The 23,208-nt window shown below is 38.3% G+C and overlaps 1 protein-coding gene across 6 annotated transcripts in view; it reads right to left on the bottom strand.

Annotated features, from left to right (window-relative positions):
- Nucleotides 1–23,208, bottom strand: part of PEX5L (peroxisomal biogenesis factor 5 like) — a 108,096-nt gene that overhangs the window by 7,552 nt on the left and 77,336 nt on the right. For 2 of the 6 annotated variants that reach the window (XM_040074466.2, XM_040074467.2), the window contains 11 exons: nucleotides 20,703–20,814; nucleotides 18,629–18,838; nucleotides 17,418–17,544; nucleotides 16,826–16,922; nucleotides 16,323–16,397; nucleotides 10,733–10,828; nucleotides 4,417–4,533; nucleotides 3,368–3,511; nucleotides 2,479–2,549; nucleotides 1,522–1,719; nucleotides 45–210 (listed from right to left, as the gene is read on the bottom strand). In XM_040074466.2, the coding sequence (XP_039930400.1) occupies nucleotides 45–210; nucleotides 1,522–1,719; nucleotides 2,479–2,549; nucleotides 3,368–3,511; nucleotides 4,417–4,533; nucleotides 10,733–10,828; nucleotides 16,323–16,397; nucleotides 16,826–16,922; nucleotides 17,418–17,544; nucleotides 18,629–18,838; nucleotides 20,703–20,814 (1,413 nt within the window). The remainder of the gene's footprint in view (nucleotides 1–44; nucleotides 211–1,521; nucleotides 1,720–2,478; nucleotides 2,550–3,367; nucleotides 3,512–4,416; nucleotides 4,534–10,732; nucleotides 10,829–16,322; nucleotides 16,398–16,825; nucleotides 16,923–17,417; nucleotides 17,545–18,628; nucleotides 18,839–20,702; nucleotides 20,815–23,208) is intronic. The other 4 variants (XM_040074468.2, XM_040074469.2, XM_040074470.2 and 1 more) reach the window with 2 other exon arrangements.

Raw genomic sequence — 23,208 nt, 5'->3', positions numbered from 1 at the left:
CCTTAAAAGCTAAATTTTTAAAAATGTAGAAGTATAAAAGGTACCTCCGGTCGAACAGTTAAAGCAGCACTAAATGCATCTATTGCTCTGTTAAATTCTCCGTTCAGGTGAAAGAGAACCCCAAGTCCTGTCTGCAGGTCAGGGTCTATCATATCACCATTCTGGTGAGCAGCCTCCAGGTACAAATCCTTCACTTCTTCAAGTAATGAGCTAGACAAGGGAGAAAAATAAAGATCCATCATACAGTTATTTACAAATATTTCAATGTTGATTGCATAGCCTGAAATTAAAGTCTTTGTAGTGGATTTATCAGAAGTGTTGTACTCCTAAAATTTGTAAATGAGCTACTTCATCATGGCAAAGGTTTACTTCAGGGTGCTGATGTAAAAATAAAATCATCTGTGAAATGAGGTCAGAGAACAGCCATGAGCCCAAGTGGAATGACATGAAGGTTTATTAAAACTATTCAAATTAGATGAGGTTCTCAGACATAAAACAGTTCTTTACTGGCAAAAATAGTATTTTTAAGAGGAATAGGTAAGGGACCAGCCAAGACCCTTGAAGAAAGATGCCAAAACATAAGACTTCTGTGCCCACTGCAGCTCCTTAAAACCTTTGCACTGACAGCAGCAGATGTCAGCAGGATGAAGCCAAAGTGGAATAACACAGTTAGCAATTAAGCAGAACTCGCATATTTTATTTTTGCTCATACGAAATTATCTTGTCAACCCAGGACTTGTAAGTGATGAGGGTAAGACATAAGGCCTGTCTTCAAAATGACAAGCAGTGAGATAGCCTGAGTGCCTTGGTTCTCTACATCATGTTTATGCCTTTAATGACTTTAATAAACATCTCACAGTCCAGAGGTACTTGTTTATTGAAATCATGATGAGGGACTGCCAAATCATGAATATTTTGGTGTTTAAGGTGGCTGAAGATAAATCAAATGGCTGGGTTGTCTCTTGGTTAGAACTGGAACGGCTTTAAAACAAGCAGGTGCCACCTCTCAGTATTCTCAGTGAACTCAATGTTGCGCTGCAAAATGGCTCGTTCCTGGATTCTACAGGGTTGGGATATGGGAAAACAGTAGGACAAACACACACAAGGCTCGGTATGGATGTGGAAGCAGCTGAAGAATCAGGGTGCAGGATGTGGGAATACAAAGGCAGAAGATAGGGATGGAGGAGAAGCACCCTTTTTTAGCTGGGTTTTTTGTATGTGTGTGGTTTTTTGTTTGTTTGTTTGGGGTTTTTTGTTTGTTTTGGTTTGGGGTTTTTTTTGTGTTTTGCTTTGTTTTGTTTTGGTTTTTTTTGTTTTAACTTCCAGGGATGTTGTAAAAGACAAAGCTTTCAGTCATTAAAGCAAATATTCTCTGTTGGCTTCACTCTGCTGCTGTTAGAGACATGTTCTTCCATCATAGACAACTGGCTGGACTTCTGTAGAACAAGGGGACACAGCAGGCACCATCAGTTCTAGGGATATCATTGGTATTTCCACCATGAGGATTTCCACCGCATTTACCTTTCATCTGCTGTCTTAGACATCCTCCTGCTAAGTGCTGGGGACCCTTTTTTGCTTCTCACTATATACTTGTATTTTGGATTTTGCTTTATCCAGTTTCTCAGGGATTGATAGGCTTCTTGTTGATGGCCAGTGTTGGTGTAACTCACAGCCAGAGCCATCAGAGCCTTCAGGTTGTTTGGCTGCAGTTCCAAGCACCTAGGCAGAAAATAAAAAAATACATTGAGATGTTTCTGCAGCCAAGCACAATTTGAATTGTTCCAAAATAATCCATGTCAGGAAAATCACAATCATCACTGTTGTTCTTTTGAAAACTGAGGATGAGCAAGCTCCTAAATCAGGCTCTATCCAGGTAAGCTAATAAGGGACGTATAAACAAGTTTGAGTATCCTTAGGTGAAATAACTTCATGGTTATCAGTGGTGATGCAATTGAATATTGCTTCAAATGGAAACATAAAAACCCATTACAGAAAATAATAATAATAATGTTGATATTTTGGAGCTCACATTTTATGTACAAGAATTCTGTCATTTTCATATCTCCTCCATCAACCAACAAAAATGTTGGCAGTTTAGCATTCAGCAGCTGAAGGGAGCTCACTCCAATTAAGAAAACCTCTTCATTTAGGGACAGACTACAAAAAATATGCCAAGTGGTTGGAATGTAAAAAAGGCACTTCACTTGCATCATGCCTAACTCATATTTATTAGGCCATGTAACTTTTTTTGTGCTCGTCCTTTAATTATTCCATGAAATATTGCACTTATTTAATAAAACAGAAATATTAATCACTAGTCATGCCTCTGAAGTAACTGGGAGTTTCCATATCTGTGTCAATGCTCTACTATTCTAAGTAAATTCTTCATATTCTAAGATAGGAATGACATTAAATATCCCCAGGTCTCCATTACCCAACACCCATCAGACCCCAGATTTAGGACTCATCTCCCTCTACCTTTGGAGGGCCACGATGGCTGCCTGCTCATTTTCATTTTCTGCCTGTGTTATACCCAGGAACTGCCAGGCCTGCAAAAATAATTACCATTTAGTTTGTTAAATATATACAACTGCAAACAGAGTCACAACCAATATCACTGTTAAACACAGGGGTGAGGAAAAGCAGCAGATGTGTCCAGCGCTGACCCCAGATTTTTCTACAGTGTGCACGCCAACAGTCCCAAGCAATGCAGTTCTGAATATCTTTGGGCCTAATAAATACTTATAGTCAATGAATGTCAGTGTGTAATAACATGCTGGTTTCTTAAATTTGAGTTACTGTACCTTTTTAAATTTTGCTACAATTTTGTGGAAAATAGAGAAGAATAATTATTTAGTTGTATATTATATAGATTAGGGGTTTCTAGGAAGCTTGGGATTCTCTGCTTTTTTGAAATATGCTGTTTAATTTAATGTAGCAGTAGATTCAGAGAGCCTTGGATACAGTATAAATATTTTAAACATTTCACAAAAAAACAGACTTTAAATATAAACTAGTTGAAAACAGCAACATTGAAGAAATTTATATAACTTTAAAAAATTTTTGACAGTCTTGTTAAATAAAAATATTCATCTTTTTGATAGCAGTGCTTACAAGATAGTTTGAAAACATCAGGATATGAAGGGAAGGTTTGAAATATTTCACACAACGAAGTTTCAAAACCCGATCTTCATCCTATTGAGGAACTCATTGTTATCTGTTTAAAGGAACACACTAATTCATAACCCTTAGAATCCAATGTTTCAGTCAGTCATGACTGGTAGAGGTGTGAGCCCAGAAATCATTCCAACATTCCATGAAGGGAGTTCCCTTTTCCTTAGCCAGGAAAATGCGTGGCAGCAAATACCTCGGCATCGTTGGGCTCTTGGAGAATTGCAGCCTCCAGGTATAAGATTGTAACAGGCAGGTCACCTTCCTTCATTTTTTTCAGTCCTTCCTCAAAAGCACCAGGCCAGTCTTTGAAGGGATTGTCAGTGTGGAAATAATAACCCTGGAGAAGAGAGATAATGGACTTGTGATGAAGGACAAGTGCAGGGAATGACAAGTCTGAAAAAACACAATGACTCACTATTTTCCGACTGGGTGTAAACAACCTTTACTCTGTGGAAATGGCCCGAGCTCCCCCGTGGAATTTCAATGACAAAAAGTGTAAAAAGTCACAGCACTGGGCATTTATATTTCTGCTCTCTTTATTTTTACTTTAGCTCTGAAGTTATACTTACTGGTACTTATGCTGGGCTCTCCATCAAAGAAAATGTCAACAACTCACAGCGCCTGAGTAGGAGCAGAACTGAACCCCTGAGCCCAGGGCACCCAGTGTGATGGTAAAGAACACACACCAAGCAGCTGAGTCTCTGCAGTGCTCATAACCTCATGGCAATTCAGTTAAAATCCTGAAATCTTCAATTAACCTTCCAGATACACAACAGTGCTGCAAGCACCCGAGTTTAGTTCAGTATTCCTTAAAGTTTTGTCTTTTTCTCTTGTCACTGCAGTGCAAAGGGTGTGAGGTAATATCAGCTACATAATCGAAATCAAATTAAAGTATGGAGTGGAAGGAATGAAGAAAAGAGATGGAATCCCCATAATTTCTGTCCTCAACAGTGTTTGAATGTGTCAGCCCAGATATTTTTATTTGGTGCTTTTCCTGAAGTGCCTGTCTTCAAAAGTGCCCATAAATCCAGCGGTTGCTTTGTGATCATTTCAGCTGAATTTAGGCTGTGTACAAGTCCAAACATATTCTCACTGTGGCAAGGTCCTCTAAACCTGCCCTGCCCACAGGCAATTAAAGAGGATGAGCTGTTTGGGGTAAAATTATCTTCCATGTCCAAAGAGTTCCCTTGGGTTCCCAAATTTGCACAGGGGGGTGTACTGCAACAAAAAACTTGCTGTTACCTTCTCAATGGTTGAGATGGTCACTTGCCCTGGTGTTTCCTGGTTCTCTGAAATCCAATTTCTGCGAGCCATTTCTTCCCATTCTGCTTGCATTTTATCCCAAAACTCTGTGTCAGACTAGAAGAAAAGGAGAAGAGAAAATGAACAACAAAACTTTAAAATAAAGAGTTTTTTTTAAAACAGAACTTTTTAATTTCTTTCTACCAGTGGTCTGAGTGTCAATTTTGCTGAGCAGTATTAGTTCTATTAATAATCACATGGACTGAAATACTAGAGCTCCTGTTTGGGATTCCATATAATTAAATTTCATCTCTTATATTAGAATGCATTTTGTCAACAGAAAACTCTTTATCTCAGAGGCAGCGTATGTCCTGTTTGAAGGAGGATTTGCAGCAGCTTACACTGCATCTTATTGATGCTAACAGCAAATTGCTACATAAAATTTGAAGGCAATTAATGCTGCAAGTCCCTGGACAAAGAAAACAAAGAAAAAAAAAAGAAAAATCAATAAATTGCATATGCCAAAGAATAACAATAGATAAAACAGTTTGAAAGACAGCAAACATTGCTTACTTTGGTATATTCAGCATCATTTTCAGCTATGAGAAAGAGAAATGCCAAAGCTTAGACAGAGGGTGTTAACATAAGGGATGTAATACAAATTGGGCTTTTTGACATAGTGGAGAAATCTTAATACTGCATTGTACTGCTGGTGAGAGGAATCTACAAAAGATTCTAAAATCTTACTGTGAGATTAATATTCAGCTCAAAGATGAGGGGAAAATGCACATACAAGGGAAAGAGAAATTATGAAGAACGGACGAGATTTAGGGCGAGGAATGAGATCAGCAACGACCAGGAGGAAACAACTGTGGCTACTAGAAAATGATGCCAAGAAATAGAATTTAAAAAGGGGAGAATCCAAATTCAGGTGCTACTTTTTCAGCTCCCACACACCAATCATGGGACTCTGTGAAGGAGATCCATAGCAGAGTACTTGCAGAGCTCTACAAGCCTTTCCAATATTCTCCCATTCCTACAAGGATGTGGCCAGTGTTTCAGTGAACTGACAGCACTGGGGGCACAGTTTCTCAGCTTATTTATATCAAAGACAACAGCACAAGTAATTCTATTCAGATTTAGACAGAGCCATTTGAGAGCGAGGTGCTAATCAAAATTAATGGAAGGTTTTATGGACTGGTCCAGATAGTTTTGTGTGTGAATCTTTGTTACAAGGCTGACAACTATGGTACAACTTCACAGCCTGGCTTGATTGGAAAAACAGAGCTTAGTCTGTGATTTCATGGCTTGCTGGAACCCTCTTTAGGTGCTGGGGGAAAGGAAAACATACTGTCTTCCATTCAGGAAGAAACTCAGGATTGTCTGAACTCAGCCTTCAGTACAGGATTGTCTGAATCATGCAATTATTGGATCTGTGAAAATATCTGCTATATTCCCCTGTGGAAAAAGAAATTAAAAGGGAATCATTCACTCTTGGAGAGGAGATTTCACGCCAGGTAATAAAAGTGAACTGCCCCTGACCACTCTGTTACACCACTTCAGAATCTGCTCTCATTCCAGGCTTGAGGAAAATAAATTCATAAAAAGAGTTGTGAGACTGTACTGAAATGTCCATTTAGGGATAGGGATAATGAATCAGATTTTTCACTCCCTCTTTAACTGTTATTGGCCATGACCAGAGACAATTGAATCCCTACAAAGATCCATCAACTGCTTCTCACTCAGCACAAATCTCTGCTGCGCTGAAATAAAAATTATGTGGAAATGTTTTTAACTAGCAGTAATTTTGAGATTCAGCGTGAGGTAAAAAAGTGGAAATTTCCCTTTCTTTCTAATTAAAATAATTAAAATTACTGAAAAGTAATTAATAATGGCCTTTCTTAGCCAGATTAATTTATAAAAATAATTCTATATATATGTATAATATTTATATTAGAATTTTTTGCTTGTATTTTTTTTCCCACAAAAATTTCTTATGGATCAATGGTATGGAAACATCAAATCATAATTCTGCAGATAGTAAGCAAGCATACAAGTGGATTCAGGTCTTAAATTCAAATTCTGCTCTTTAATTACATATTTTTAATTCCCACAGAAGTCCACCGTGTTTACACTCCATGTAAAAAGCCAGTTGTGCACTCAGGTACCCACCCTGCATGTCCACACGGAGGCAAAGGAGCAGGGAAAATGCAATGAGGAGAAGACCAGCTTTGCTATAATCTCTCTCAGCTCATCCTGCTCTACCTGGTCACAGGACCAACAGTCATTTTGCAGTGATAAGGAAAGATCTGCTCGTTTGGGCCAGGCTGCAGCATTCTGAGGACATTCAGCACCAGGGGTTTCTGAGACTGCTACAGAAAAGCTGCTCTGAGCCCCTTTCATTGACTTCAGTGGCAGGAGGGTTAAATCAATGTTGAGCCTTTCTGAAAACCTGGCTTTGGATCAAGGCTCCTAGATCTAATTTTAACTCTATTTGCTACACCACCGCTGCCAATTAACCTCATTTCAATGTTTTTGCCACCTTAAGGCTGGCAAAGAACTTTGCACCAAAAGTTTTCAGACCAGTTGAACACATTTAACACATTCTTAGATCATCTGCTGCAGTTAAGACGAATGACAACCAGGAAAAATGTTTGTGCCATCTGACTGCTTCCAAGCATTTTGTCAAAGAGGCTATTTTTACACTTAGTATTTAATAATTTGCTGAAGCGGCTAAGCAAATGGGAGGTGAAATATTTCCATGCACTTTATTTCCTATGATCCAATGAAAGGGGGCAGGGGATGTATTTATAAATTTACCTATTGTCATAACTTTTAGAATTTTGCCTCCCCTGCGTTGCCAAAAATTAATTTGCAATATTTCTAACTGACCAATGCATAAGAAAGTTTCTGTCATTGATCTCTGAATCACTGCAATACCATACTCTCTGAAGTGAAAGACGCAGTAAGTTAAACTTGTGCTCTTAACTGATAAGATTTCCTTAGCTGATATCTTGAAATAAAATCTGAAAATCGTACTAAATTTTAGTGATAAAAAAATGTTTATTAAGGCAAAGATTCCCGCCATGTTTTAAAGAGTATCAAATAAAATGCATCTGAATGACTCGAGTTCCAAGTTCCTAATTTAAAATATGGTTTGGCCAGTTTTAGGCCCATCCAAAGAAATGTCTAAACAGTGAGACAGGAATATTTCAGGTACAGAAAGGACTCCAACCAGCACTCATGGGAACCACAAAGCTGACGGTCCTGGAATATGTTTTCCTAGGCTAGAACAGATTAATACCATCTTTTTCCTCTTATTGTCACATAATTTAGCTGCAATGTGCTCTGATGTTTCAAAGCAGTACATTATACAGCAGATGGTTCATGTGACATTGTGTTGTAAATAAAATGATGCTGGGGAGGGTGGCTCAAAATTTCTTATGCATAAGCTCACAAAACAGTGTAGCATCTGCAGTTTAATCAGAGAAATATGGAATAAGAAATAACAAAACAGCTTTTTTTTCCATCTCTGAGACACTTCCCTGTTGGAAGATTTTGCACCTTCTTGCTTTTTTTTTTATTTATTCTATCTCAACACCAGTAGTGTGGTGGTTGATAAAACAATTGTTTCAATGGAATATAAGTACAGGATGGATCTGAATCCCCATCCTGGCTTTTTTTAGAAGTTCAAACCCACCAATTTTTGGTGAAACAGAGCTGATTATTAGAAAGATTGTGTTAAAACATAGTTCCTGTGGCACTTGGAAATTACTGAGACAAAAAAATCATGAAGCAAAACTGAAATCCAATTTCCAGAACAACAGAAAATTTTGAGAGGTCTGCAAGCACCCAAACACTGCAAGGGAATCTGGACCCTCTCTAGCGCAAAAGCTATTTTACTCACCACTTTATTCTTAAAAGATTCCCCAATGGCATAGACATCTTTAAACCTTCTTAAGAAAGAATTACCTCACAAATCTTCATTAATCTCAAAGTCTGACATGTTGAAACCATTCCCAAAGCTCTGAAGTGAATACTGGGCAGAGGATAAAGTTTGGTGTCTTCATTTACTGAATTGTTAATTAACTCCTTTCAAACTAGGCCACAAAGAACCCGAGATTTACTTCCTTTTCTTGATCAGTTTTCTGGCAAATCTTTCTACTTGGAGCTTTCCCAATTGAAGAATATTATAGAAATATCCAGAGTCTAAAAAATGAATTTTTGACCTGTATCTGTTCTCTGCTTAAGAAAGCACAAATCTTTCTGAGATGGGCTCCAATTTATTTCAATCACTCCAGCTTTCTTATCACTTCATTTTAGCTAGGATGAAAATTCAGCTCTTTTCATATGCAAATGGAATAACTGCTCTGTAAGGTCTTGAAGAATCCTTGCCTTTACATTTTAAGTACCTGGCCCAAGGTTCTATTTTAAGCAGAAAGAATAACTTAAGGCTGCCAGCTACAGTTAGGGAAACATTTAATTTGATCCTTTTTAATAGCCATTTTTGAGACTACTTTAAAGTATTTGAACAACCTGTCTCTGTTGCCTCAGAATGACCTTTTAGTCTGAAGGGTTTTTTTTTTTAAATATATTCTCCTCCTTGCTTTACTCTGCAAAGTAATTCAATAATGTCTTGTAATCTGTTGTTGGACTCAACTCATTTTTCTTTCTGCTGAGCGTCTGGAAACTCCCCATCACGCAAGATTCTGGCAATTGCAGGAGTACTGACATCATTTGCTTAACCATTAGTGCTGGGATGTTCAGCAGCAGATTCCCTGTGCCGCCTTCACAGGTCGCAGCACAGCACGTCCCACCCTGAGGATCAGCCTGCACTGCAAGCAGGAACATCTAAAGCGTTCTCAGCAGTGGTAATCTGAAAGCAAGTTCCCTCCTTTCCTGCCAGGAGCAAATGTGTATGATGTGTGACATCAAAAACCTCTCCTGTGCCTCACCAGCAGTTGTTTATGAGGAATTTATTTGATCTGGAAAGAAAATATGCCTTTCGTGCTTAGTTTATGAAAGAGCTAATTTACTGACTGTGTCCATTTTAGCTTTGCATGCTGAGACCAGATTTTTGTGTGTGTGTAATAACATCCCAAGAAACCATGGTAGAAACCCTGCATCTTGCCATCGCATATCATGAAAAAGAGACTACAAATCAGATTAATTACTTCAAGAAGAAATTCTCTTTCTAGCTAGAAACCAGTATCAGATTTAGGCATAGTTTTGTTTCTCGTCAGCCAATATTAATCTAGTTCAAGTGTCCACACTGGAATTAGAATGGTATAAAACTTGAGTTAGAAGAGTATTAAAATACATGATTAAAATTTAAATCCAAACTCAAACATCCCTGAAGTGTTCTAGATGGTTTGGAGACTAATGAGCCTGCAGTCCATGCTAAAAATAACCAGTTTGGAGGAACTGGTTTCACAGCTTCATCCTCTGCACCCTAAGAACTCATTTCAGCAGCTGTTACATAATTCAGCCTGAAATTCTGTCCTTGCTGGGATGGAGCTGTCTTGGCTCTTTGTGGCAATGGGATTTTGAAGGGTTGCCCATGGAATCTTTGAGAATTTAATGATGCTCCAGATCAATGCTTATATCTAATTTTTTGTTGAGTTCTGCTAAAAACCCTGTATTCTACTTTGCGTCTAGACAGGATCAATCTGTACTAGTGGCACAGGACAACACTCAAAAGATTTGATGGTTTTAGATGCTGGAAATGTAGAAGTGAAGAAAAATCAGAAGCGCAATAGGAGAAGTATCCAAATAACTTTATATTTTCAAACCAAATAGAATTTACCAGAAAACCAGAATACTCCTGTGTTTAGCATTCTGCCACTAGTTGTAAAAATGTGAAAATGGTGCATGGTTGGTGCTTATGTACAGCTCTGCTTCACAGCAGGCAGTTGTGCTGTTCATCAGTGACTCCAGGCTCTGGTTTCACAGTGGAGCCTGGGTTTGTGTCTGGGCTTAAGGAGCTGATGGCCCACAATTGCTGGGGAGAAATGTTTCCCTCTTTTACTTGTGGTTTGGAATTAGCTACATTTATGGGGCATTTGCCCATTTGCTCTAGCTATAAAAATCCAGCTTAAAAACTTGTTTCTCTCTAATGTTTCTTTATAGATAATGGTTTTGGATTTCCTTTTTTTAAAGAGACAAGCTGCTATTTTAAATGAATAGCTCCACGAATTGCATATTTTCTCTGCTTTAAATAATCCAATTCCTACTTTCTCCTCTGCTTGTGCTGCAAGATAAAAAAAGAAATCTGTAGAGCATCAGCGGAAAATGAAAACAGTAAATGAAATAGTACCTCAACAGCTGCCTTTGCTCTTTCAAATTCCTCCTCCAAGGAGTGATTTCTGGAGAGAAGAGGTGTTCCCCAACGCTGCTCCTTACTTGACCGTGCCTAAAAAATAAAAGAATAAATCAGAAAGGGATGATAGACTCTCTGTCACACTTGTGAGTTATTTCCGTAATTGTCTAGAGCCCCAAATGGCCTTTTTCTTGGGGAGAACTACTTGTTTCCCTGCATGAATTCCTCTGAATTTTCTTACACTGCAGCAGAGACCACTTCTCATGGGAAGCAGAGTAATTTATCTTTTCCAGATTTTTCTTTTCACTCAAGATGTGTGGAAGATAAAGAGACATCTGAGAAAAGGCAATGCAAGGGTTGGACTACAAAAGGAGAGAGCTGACTATTTGGTATAAAACTTTTACCTTCCTGTAGTTTCTGCATTAAGACTGTGGGGATGTATTACACTGACTACAATCCAGGAAGAAAACATTTTTTTTCCCCTGCACATTTTGTGGTTTTCTTTCAGGTTCTCTTTTGGGATCATGTTGGAGAGCCAGATTTGCCCTGGATTCCACTGGAAGGACAAATCCTTTTTACAATCTCTTACATGACACACTATTGGTCAATCCCACTGGAAGCACATAATAACTTTTCTCTGTTCTTTTTCTAAAAACATTTTTTTTTTCCAAAAACCACTGTACAAAACCAAACAATATTGAAGGATGGCAGGAAAAGCACAAAGTGGCCTAAGCTCACTAAACAAAGCTCTGACTGCTAATCCCTTCCCTAGTGTTTGTCAAGAGGTTAAACTCATTAGCCACTTGTGTGCTCATGCCTCCAACTGCATTAATTTCCCTGATTATATTTCTGATGACTGTACTTGTAATATTCAATTTCTGTGAACCACACTGCTAAAAGACTAATTTTGATCACATCAGACTCATTGGGCTGTCTGTGCAAATGTTGGAATGGACGCTGCTGGGCTGGAACTTCTGACACCTTTCTGAGCTTTCAAAAATATCACGTGTGGTGTATGGTCAAACACATTTCCCTGTGCTTGTACACACATGGATTTTTTCCTAGGAAGATGACATTAATTTGTCAAACGAGCCCTAGGTTTTCTGCTTTGTGCCTGAGGCTTTGGTCTCTCAGTTGGAGAGCGAGGAGTGAAATGCACATTGAGTGGATGAAACACGTAAGGTAAGAAAACAACGACACAGCACAATTTCTGTCAGAAGCACGTGGTGGTGGTGGGCACTGGGTGTGTTCTGCTGGCCTCTGGACTTTGCTCTGGCAGGAAACTCAGACTGTGAGGGAACGTCGACACCGAGGGTTTGTTGTTTCTGCTTTCACATCTTCTACCTCTACTCTACGTTTGGAAAATACTATTTTCCTTCAGTGAGGTCAGGAAGAGATTTCAGGTTGTCACAGAAAACAAACCAAAACCCAGTCCTATACATAAAACAATTCTTCAATTCTTTTACTGGTTAATAGAATTTAGGGCAGAAGAGATAATTGATTCAGATCACTCATTTGTCTGTGTATCCTGTGATTGCATTTATCACTCCACCCCCAAGGAACAAAACTGACATTCTTCGGAGAATAAACTAAGGTTGTCTGCAATAAATATACTTGAGAAAGCTGCTTGGGTTTAATTTAAAGTTATCTAGAGACCCTAATGTTATAACTTTGTTTGTAATTTGTTTAACTGCCCTCCTTGTTGCTCTTATTAATTTTGTTTCCCTCTATTACTTCTTATTTTTTCCATACATTTTAATACTCCTTATTTTCTCTCTAGAAAGATACCAATGATTTAAATCATGCTTTAGTGATACAAAGACATTTAATGATATAAAAACATCACAATATTAAATATTCTCAATATGAAACATTCAGATTTTAAACTTTTTGTGTCACTTTTACTGTGTCTCTTAATTTTTTATAGCCAGACAGACAAAAATTAACTCTTTATTGCAGCACTTGTCTTGCTGCTCCTCTATGCAGAAATCAGGTGATCTCCTGTCTCCCACTAATTACGTTTGCTTCCCCACACTCCTCTCCCCACAGTACCGCACAGGGACCACTCCTGTTGTTTCAAGCTCCCTCCCAGCACAGTGCTGTAAGCAGAGCCTGCATTCTTGCTCTGAAATGTGGGATTTTCCAAGGGACTGTATTGCAACACGTTTGCAATATGTACAGATACAGATGTGATACAGATGCCTGGAGCACCAGCTCCTTTTTACATAACCCTTATTTTCATGTTTCAGATTCCACTGTTGCCCCATATGGAAATTTTCTGAGGAGCTGGCTTGCGTGTTTATTTTCAGATCAATAAAACTGAAGAAGATTGTTTCTCTTTGGAATCCCAGAACAATCCCTACGTGATTACAATTTCTAATAAATAACTACTGCTCCTGAAGCCTCAGGTTAGCCAGTTTTAATCTGTTTAACAACTGCTTTATTCACATTGTGTGGTGACAATTTTACAATCAGAATATTAATTCAAAACTCTTGTAGAATATCACATATCAACATTTATCAACAGGACCTGTAATCCAATCAAAGAATTAATTTTGTTTTTCTTCACACAGGACTCTATTGATAGGCTTTAATTATGTTCCTGGCCTTTCCATTATTTATGACTTGGCTCCTGCAAACCGTTTGATTACTTCTGCTCTTTACCCATTTGTTTCCAGTGACTGCCATTCCTTAGGCCAAGGACAAGCCTGTAAATGAGGGTGTACAGGATTCTGATGTGACTCTGAAGAACGAGCTGTACTGCAGAAGGGCAGAGTGAGCTTCTAGGGGCAGCACAGAGGTGGGGGGGAAGAGGACAAGAAGCACAGAGGTCCCCTCCTCTGCCACAAAACAGAGTATACACTTTGTCCCCACATCATCCCCACAGGACTGGACTTTCTCCTCCATTAAATGAACAGCAAGAGGAGAAAAAAAGGTCATTAACAAAAGCCATATAAGCTGAATTTACATAAAGATAATGCAGATGGTACTGGGGGTTGTGACACCCAGAAATGAAAAGCCACATGGAAAGCCCCAAACTTTTTTTTTTGCTAGTCCAGGGAGAGAGGGGATGGGATGGGATGGGATGGGATGGGATGGGATGGGATGGGATGGGATGGGATGGGATGGGATGGGATGGGATGGGATGGGAGTGGAGTGGCAGCACTGGAGAACTGCACAGCTGTGCAGGTCAGGCTGTGTCCAAGGCTGGACACTGGACACTGGGGTCTGACACTCTCACCTCTCTGCAACAGAGGGGCTGCAGCTGATTGTGTCCATCCCAAAACTTTAGCACGCACTTTCCTGCACTTATATTCTCCTCATGTGCTGCTGGACCTTAACTGTTGGTGAGAGGCTTAAATTACAGTCTTAATTTTTGATCAAGTCTTCAAATAATGAGCTAAATCTGTCCCCTGTAACTCTTCATTTCCTTATAGTAAGTGGCACATCCAAGGAAAGTTAGGGCCTTTAGTTTTCCTGTAGGTATCTGGGAGAACTGGGGAATTAATTTTACATTCTAAATACTGTTGCCTCAAACTGGAGATTTCTGTATCACAAGATTTACGCTATACCTTTGTCTAAGAGCATTGACATACTAGAATTAGGTACAGACTTTTAGCATGTCAGGGGTGTTGTATAATCTGTGTGAGCAATGAAATATTTAAAATGCCCAGGAAAATATTTAAAAAGTTAAAGCATGAGCAGGCCTTATGCATAGACAACGGAACATATCATCTCCTTCTGCAGTTTGTAATTTTAAGATTAAAATTAAATCTTCAAAATTTCCCTCCCCCCCACCAAACACTGTAGGTTATCAATAAAAGCATAACAAGGAACTTTTCAGCATGGCAGATAAAAGAAAGGACAAGGACACTTTGGGCAATGCAGTTTAAGAGTTAATAATGTGTAAAATATGATGTGAGTAAATGCTGAGGAGCAAGACAGCCACATCCAGTGAGAGCCACCAGTGACCTGCCCATTAGAGCCTTCAAACACATTTTGTCCTTCGTATTTCAAAGCTTGTCTTTTGGATTTTGTATTGGACAAGCGATGGTAAACAAAGGATTTTGTTAAGACGATTGTATAATTTTAATGAAAATATGACCCAGTTACTTAGCATTGCACTTTGAGGAGCTACATCTGACATGCCAAAGATGAGTGATGATGTGATTGGGAAACTGCTGATGGAAAACTGCAGCAAGTTTGACAAGATGAAATCTTTAGGGTATGGCAGAATGTGTTGCATTTGCAGAGGTTACCCTTAAATGAGATAGACAAGACCTAGAGAGGACAAAGTATGGAAAACATATGCTCTGATAAAAGCCCTAACGTGATTTCTTTTGCAAGCAGATTAAGAACTCAGTCAAGACAGATGAGCCTGTGTGTTGGGAGCTGACAGCTTTGACAGTCCAAGTACCAACAGGATGAACAGGCAGTGAACAAAACCACGTTTCCGAGGAACCTACCTAGAATAAGAGCACATTCTCACTTCAGGTCATTTCGCTGTGTCAATAATTACCAGTTTAACATTTTGTTGCTCAAATGGACCACAAGTTTGAAACAAGGAGGTTATGACAAACCAAAACAAAACATGAAATGTACCAAGACAACAGATAAGAAATTTAGTCTCTGCTTTTTGTTTCAAGTTAGCTTATTCAGTTTCACAGGTTTTTTTTTATTTTGAAGCATCAGTTATTTTACAAAACATTAAGGGGCCTCAGCTGACTGAACTTAAACTGAGTGAAAAATGTGTATTTTTGCTTCTGCAAATTCTAGTGGAAGATAAAAAGGAAACAGATCATAAGAAGTAGAGGTACTCTGCATTTGTAATTGCTTTTACAGAAAGCCACAGCATTTAAATGTTGTGCCTGTCTACTTGACTTACACACATCTTGGTTGAACACAAATGTCCTGGAATTTAGATCTATTGGGCTGAGGAGCAGCTTCCTAAAAGGGTCAGAGGTGCTTCAATATGAGCTGGACAAAGCACGTGAGGACACAACATCCATTTCAAGTGGATGGAATTGTGTAATAGATCTTTTCAATTACTAAGATGTACAAATCTCTTGTAGAGAAAAGAAAGATAGCATGCATTAAACTAGTGTGAGGCTTTCCAGAGGGGAAAAAAACCCTTTTGTATTGTAAAGATGGAAGGGAAATAAAGGACAACGTTTTCCAAAGAAAAACCCCAAAATGGATCTGATAACTGGGTTCTATTTCTATGAAAAAAAAAATGGTGTATGATCTCAGGATTTGGCAAATAGTGTCTCATTTTTCCATTTTCAAATGAGGCTATTATTTTTCATTAATTTCCAGATTTTCTGTCTGACCAAAAGGTTTTGAAGCCCAGGCCTAAAAATATCTGTGGAAGGTGAAAACCTCTCTCTTCCCCCTTCCAGGGGCAGTGGCTGAAGTCTTTCAGTCAGAAAGTAAGAAGCAGAAAAGAAGGTGTGTGAACAACCTGACCTATGGGAATGCAGATATAAATATTTGTACCTGTTTGTGCATACATGCATGCATTGTAACCATTTCCAACAAGACCTGTCCAAGACACAATACAACAGTGGAATTGGGCAAATCTACAAACCTTTAGCCCAGAGCCCTCCGTATTAGAGTTCCTTTTCCAGCAGGAAAAAGTCCTGTGACCACACTGCTCCCCCACCTGTGGAGATAAACTGCTAATGAACATTGGTGTAATGATTGCTTCCTGTTTTCCTTAGCAATTCTTCAATTCTGGGGGTTCCTGCCTGGCCAAGAGACCCAAAGGATGGATATTTAACATGGGTAGGGAACCACCAGAAGTCTGAACTTCAGAACTGGAGGGAGGGAAAAGAGATGGTGTTGTAAACTGTAGTTTGAAGTTTTTCCCTCTGTTCAGGAAGGTCACAGTTCACTGCAGTACTAAACTCTGAATGTTTCAGATGCTGAGAGTGAATTTCATAACCTGTTCATTTCAGAGGTGTGGGAAGATATTTTCCCTGATGATCCTGAAAATATCCCTTGAACAGTTCTCCCAGAATTTCAGTGGTTAGCCAGTGGGAAGTTCCTCCTTGCCTTTTTATTATTAATAAATCTTCCAAATCTTCTTACCTGTATTGCAGGTGCCAGTTCTAATTCTGATGCTGAATCAGATTCCAAGGCACTCTTGACATTAGTCAGCTCAGACTGTGATCTGTTTTCTGTGGACCTAGAAATAATGCATTTACACACTCAGCACTGGGACACGCTGCCTTTCAGGTTCACAAGCACACATTGATTAATTAGGTTATTCCTTTCAAATGAATCGCTTATCTTGCAGTTATCAAAAGTGCCTGGACCCTTCTTTGTGTTCTCACTCTTTCATAGACAGGGAAACTGAGGCTAGACAAAGACACAAGGCTGTGCCCCAATCAGTGCCTACAAATCAGTAAAGGATTTCACTGCATGTCTCTGTAGAATCCTCACCACCATTTATTAAGTAATTTCACCTGCTACTTTCCACAACATTAAAAAAATGCTGGCAAAATGGCATTTTATAGCGCCCTTGCTTATGATACTTTGTCCAAAATATGTGCTCGAACATGTTTAATGTCATCATAACAGGTTTAATAACATGATTTGTTATCAGGCAAGTTTTCTGTGAATTAAGAGTGCTGGGCTGGAAATATTTTTTTATTTTTTTAAGGAAAGCAAAAATTTGTACCATAAAATCTCTTTGGATGGAGCTCTGGATGATGATGATGTTCGCTCTGCAGAAGGGTGGGCCTTGCTACTCCTGTCTCCGTGAAAACTGACATCATCCCATTTCTCTATCTGTGTCTGAATATCAACTGAAAGATAAAGAATAGAAAAATATGAAACTTTTAAAGAAACTACTTCTGAAAATCTTATCTCCTCTGTAAAATGTGTGTTATAGAGAAAATAATGCCACCGAAGCCTATATTTTAATAAAGGTCCAATATACAGAAATCCTGTGCACCTTCCTAGTTGATATGGTGTGAAAATATTTGGAAATTGACAACGTTTTTCTAAATCTGTCAGCATTCATGGTCAGAATGTCAAGGTAACTCGACTTAAAATCAGTGACTTGTATGTAATTTAGACAAATTGTAAAAATGAAGCTTATTTTAGAGACTAACATGCAAAAATGACTATGTAGACAACTGCTATTACTCAGTCATGTGTCAGACTCACTTTGCAAAGTTCAGATGTTCAGCTCCTGTTTGAAGATAAAGGTCTCTGAAAGAATTTCTGTGCTGATGAATGGAAAATTTGCTGCCTTGATATAAATTACATTTACCTTGCAAATTTCTCAGTTGCACTGCAAGTAATTTAGTTTGGATGGAACTAAATCAAATTCACCTTTTCCAAAGCTTGTCGATAGATCAAGCTGGGCAGGATATTGAGTTGTTTTGGGGAATTCTTTTTCAGCCTGTATAAATATATCTCTCTTGTCAAGAATGGATTTTTTTTTTTCTCTGCTATGCATAGATAAAGCAGTATTTACAAATATGAACGTGCATCTGCAGTTCTGAAAACGACATCAATGTGGGCTGCCTCTCATTTGTGTCCTTTACCAATTTCTCATCACATCCCTACAGATTTTTCTACCATTTTACACATCCTGACTAAATTCTTCCAAATTTTTCTTCTAAATTTTTCGAAAGAAATTTCAAAATTTTATTAGTACACTTAGTGACAACTTAATGTATAATGGCAAAAGCAAAATGTAAAATGTGTTCAATGTTTAAGGTTTAAAAGTGTTTTGAGTAGTTTATAATGGGGAGCAAAGGTTACTCTCCTGAAATGCGGTGCAGAAAAATTCTGGCGTTGCTCCTGGTTTTGTGATAGCAGCCAGGAGAAACTTGTGCTAAGCAGGGCTATGGAGCACTGACAAAATAGCTACACTCTTACCTAAATCTAGAGAAGACTTGTCTGCAACTCTGACAGCCTGGGCTTTCTGCTCAGAATCCACACTGATCAGGTCAGGATTCTCTGTCTTCTTTCTGTGGGCTGAAGCTTTTAAGCCTTCACTTCTTGAAGGATTCTCTGATTTCTTTGCTTTGTTTTGGGTTTGTAAGACAGGTTCACTAAGATCCAAGAGATCCAGACCTGCTGATAATACTTAGAGACAAAATGTTAAAATTCAATGTTGTTTTAATTAAAATAGCTCACTTTTTAAGATTTGTTTTTAATTGGGGAAAAAAAAATTACCGATGTGTTTGCATTTGGCTAGAGTAAGTGTGTATTTCCTGGTGAAAGTAAGTGTGTATTTCCTGGTGTGTTTCCAGTATATTAAAATATGCCTGAGGGTTTCAAGTGCTTAACTGAGTGCAGTTTAGTGGATTTGCAAAAAAACCCCTTTTCCTCTGAAAATCTTAAAGGCATCTGAGGTCTTATGGCTGGAGCCTTCACAGGTGAAGCCCTCTTGTGAGGGTTCCCTGTTCAACTGAGCTTTTAGATAAGATTTGGTTTAATCTTATGATTTGTTAAGTCCTGGTGACAGCTGCTGAGGGCAGTGCAGTTGTGCCACAACTCATTGGGAACAGCTGGAGCAGACAGCTCCTGGGAGAACCTGGGACACAGAGGAACGAAGATGTTTGTTAATTGAGTCTACTGTTGGTGTTTGTCCTTTGGGCCATAAATACTGAATATAAAGTCTAATGCCATTTATATTAAGGACTGTATCATTATGAAAGGAATGTTCAATTTCAGTTCTTCTTTTAAAAATTGCCTAAAGAGTAACATTCGCAATTCTTTAGCATGTAAAAGGTAGAAAAACCCCTTCTTTATCATCGTGTTACAGGGTAGGTGTTTTTGACAAATCACTTTGCATTGTCTCTTGCAGTGCTTTATCTGTCTTCTTGGAAATCACTGAATTTCATCGATCATCATAGAATAATTTTTTATTTTATTATTAAATGAATCTACTTAACACCCCCACCCCAATCTGATAGGTATTCAAGGCAGGTGTAAAATTTACTGGTATATTTTAAAACAAACACCATTCTTAAACAATCTGAAATAGTTCTATTCATCCCTGTGACATCTTCAGCTGTATTTTTAAAAGGGAAAAAATATTACTTACAATTGTTATCTAATTCAGGATTTCAGCTTTTGTTTCTAGAATTTGCATGCTGCTTTAGACACATATTAATTAGATGTCAAGGTAATCACTCAGCTGTCAATTATTCATTTAATAATTTGCAGGTATATAAATTTTAATTAAATGGCTTTTAACAAGCCAAGTCCTTTTATGAGACAGCAAGAGAGCAGAGTAGTGCTGTGCTGATATCATCGTGTCTCAGCTGATCTGCTCAACAGCATTGATTACCTTTGCACAGATACCGAGTGGGAGGGGGTTAATTTCTAAAAATACTTCCAAAGGACAATATACTTCAAACAGAGTTCAGTATAATTCAAAAGGTTCTTGGGATTCCTTCTTAGTTTTTACCTTCTCTACTACCTCATTGCTACACAAAGGAGCTAAGAAATTTATTACATCCTTTCACTAATAAAGTGTCTGAACTCAGCCTGGCTAAAGTGTTTTGATGCCTCCCCCCTTTTTCTCTCTAACCTCTCATCCAAGATTTCATTTCACAAAAAATCTTTCTAGAGTAAGGAATGCATTTGATTAAAACCAGTCCAAATATGGGTTTTCCCATAGGTCAAAATTTTGCAAAACCCAATACAGAGAATTGATTGAAACTCATACGTATGTCCTGTGAGATTAAACAAATTGCATTAATTTCAGCCCCAAAGATCTGCTGGAATTGATGTGATTGGAATCACACCAGGTTTCCCCGAAAATGTAATGAACAAAGTTTTTCTTCTAACAGGTCAGGCAACTATAATTTAATGCCAGCTTGTGATTTTGTGCGCACAGTAACAAACCAAGAAATCACTCGACAAAAGTGTGCTGTAATTAAACTAAAACTAAAACTAAAACTATTTTTCTCTAGTGAGGGATAATAAAGAATATTTTTACCTGCAGTATTCGATGTTACAGGCCTTGCAACAGCTTCTGGCTTAGTTTCACAGAGAAAGTCATCAATGGAGGGGCTCAGGAGGGGTCTGCTCTCCTGTTGCTCATTCACCAGCTAGCAACAAAGAACCCCAGGTCACAGAGTGTTCTTGGGATGCAGAATTTACAGAAATAAAACATATTCTCACAATATCATGTGCTTTATTTTTAATTGTGAGAGTGAGATATTGCAGTTATACGATGCACAAATAGCACTAGGATTAAATTTAAAAAAAAAAAAAAAGTTTAGTTACTCTTTTGGGGCAAAATTATATTCCAGTGTAACAAATCACACAAAAAATAAAGCGGCAAGGTGATTTGTCCTTAGCAGTTATTACACACTATTGCTTATAGGGCTAAAGTTACAGGGCCTGAGGCAGCTCCCTTCCAATCCATGGTGAAGTTGCCCTTCTCTATCACCAGGAGGCTAAGCAGGGATTGTGTTTTCCTTTTTTTTTTTTTTTTTTTGGAAGTGGTCTTTTTTTCCCCCACGAGTAACATGCTTCCCCACAGAACTTCCACAATAGCATTTCATCTTGCAAATAAGCATTAGCCCATTAAACAATGACCTGCTGAGACAGGGAACACTTCTCTGCCATACAACCACATGTGGATGACAGCGGATGGAGCTTGGTGAGTGTATGAACTTCCTGCATGAGTTCTGGCTGTGGGAAGACTCATAAAAAACTTTTTATTTGTGAGCAGTTTTCCATTTTTAACTGCATGAATGCTTTGTTGTTCTGCTACCTGGCAGAAATCTCATTTACAAAAACAAGTGTATTATCGGATATTTCAATTAGGAATTAAAAAGACAGAACAGTACAAGTCTCAGAAATAAAAGTCTCCTCTTTCCCATCTATCTCTGATCGGAGGATCAAGACCTAAGCTGAGCTTGAGGGATGTCTGATGGTGTGTCCTGCACTTTCTTTATCTTAGTACCTTAATTTCTTTATCTGAAAAAATATTATCCCACTGTTGTTTTTGTCTGGAGCTCATTCAGCTTTATTTTATCCTCTCCCCTCTTTTCTTGCCTAACTCTTTTTCCATTGTTGAATTTTCATTTTTTCTCAGATATGTCTGAATTTTTAAATTTAGGATGTTAATATGGACTAAAACTGTCCCAAAAGGGTATTTACTCACCCTCATATTTGTTAAATACTGGCCCTGAGGTACTCCAGCAGCAGGATTTTCTCTAAAGTTATTACAGCAAACCAGATTAGACTCACTGCTGTTCCGTTCCTGATTTCTGTATTGCAAAGCTGCAGCAAAATACTGGAGGTATTGAAATAACAAGCTCACCACTCTGATGGATCAAACATTCAAGCTGATCTCTATCTACCAATGCCTTGCCGTGTGTGTGCACAAATGCATCCGCCCAGGAGCTCAGGGTTTTGCTCTAACACCACTTTCCACGAGCACCGTGGAAAGCAGATGAACGATTGCCTGCCCGGCCGAGCGCAGCACAACCTGCAGAGGTGGGCTCTGGATTTAGAAACCCGGCAGTGATGCTGCCCCAAACTCCCAATGTTCACGTGCTAAACCCAGGCTGCAGATGTGCAGGGTTCAACCCTGCACTGCCTGTCCAGGTTGCTGTCTCATTCAATGCACAGAAGGCACCTGCTAAATTTGGTAAATCTCAGCTCTTGGTTGGAAATTGCATTTATAGCAAATGCACACCTTTGATTTACATTCTCCCCAGGCCTACAAACTTACCTAATGATTTAGAACTCAAGCAGACCTAATTTTTCTTTTTATAATTTGGTGGCAGTCCTTATTCATGACTATTTTGAAAACATGTGGATGCCTTAAGTTAAAAGTTGAGTCTTTTCCAAACTACTTTTAGTATTTTGAATTTTTATCCTGATATCAGAAAAACTTGCTTGTATATATATTTTTCTTTTTGCATTTACACCACATAAAGAAAAATCCTAGACAATTTGGAGAGGGATAGGAGGGACAGAAGAGGTTCTGTAGGAATCAGTGTAAACATAAAAATTTAATAGGAAATACTCTGGGTTTTTATCTATGAGAGTATCAGTAGGGGATATTATATTATTATTATATTATATTATATTATATTATATTATATTATATTATATTAATTATATTATATTATGTTACATTCTGTTATGTTACATTACATTACGTTATATTATGTTACATTATATTATATTATATTATATTAATATTATATTATCACATAATATTCAGATGGTTTTCAAGTTTCCCATTACATTCCATGGAAATGTTCTTTAATAGGAAAGAATGGGAGAAGGATGAAATGAAGAAAGATTATGAGAACCAAAGCAGGCAAAATCACTCATTGCAGACAGTGAAGAATAGAAAATCTGAAGACCAACTGGAAAGGCAGTTTATTGCCCAAACCTGCTGCAGAGGTTAGAGGAAAAACTCTGGGAAGACAAGAAATAATGTTAAGAATCAGAGTTAAGGAGGGGAAGGAGACAAGGCT

This window comes from Hirundo rustica, chromosome 10 (genome assembly GCF_015227805.2).
Source record: "Hirundo rustica isolate bHirRus1 chromosome 10, bHirRus1.pri.v3, whole genome shotgun sequence".
Taxonomy (NCBI): domain Eukaryota; kingdom Metazoa; phylum Chordata; class Aves; order Passeriformes; family Hirundinidae; genus Hirundo; species Hirundo rustica.
Note: the sequence above shows the minus strand (reverse complement) of the source record. Positions and strands in the feature narration are given on the sequence as shown.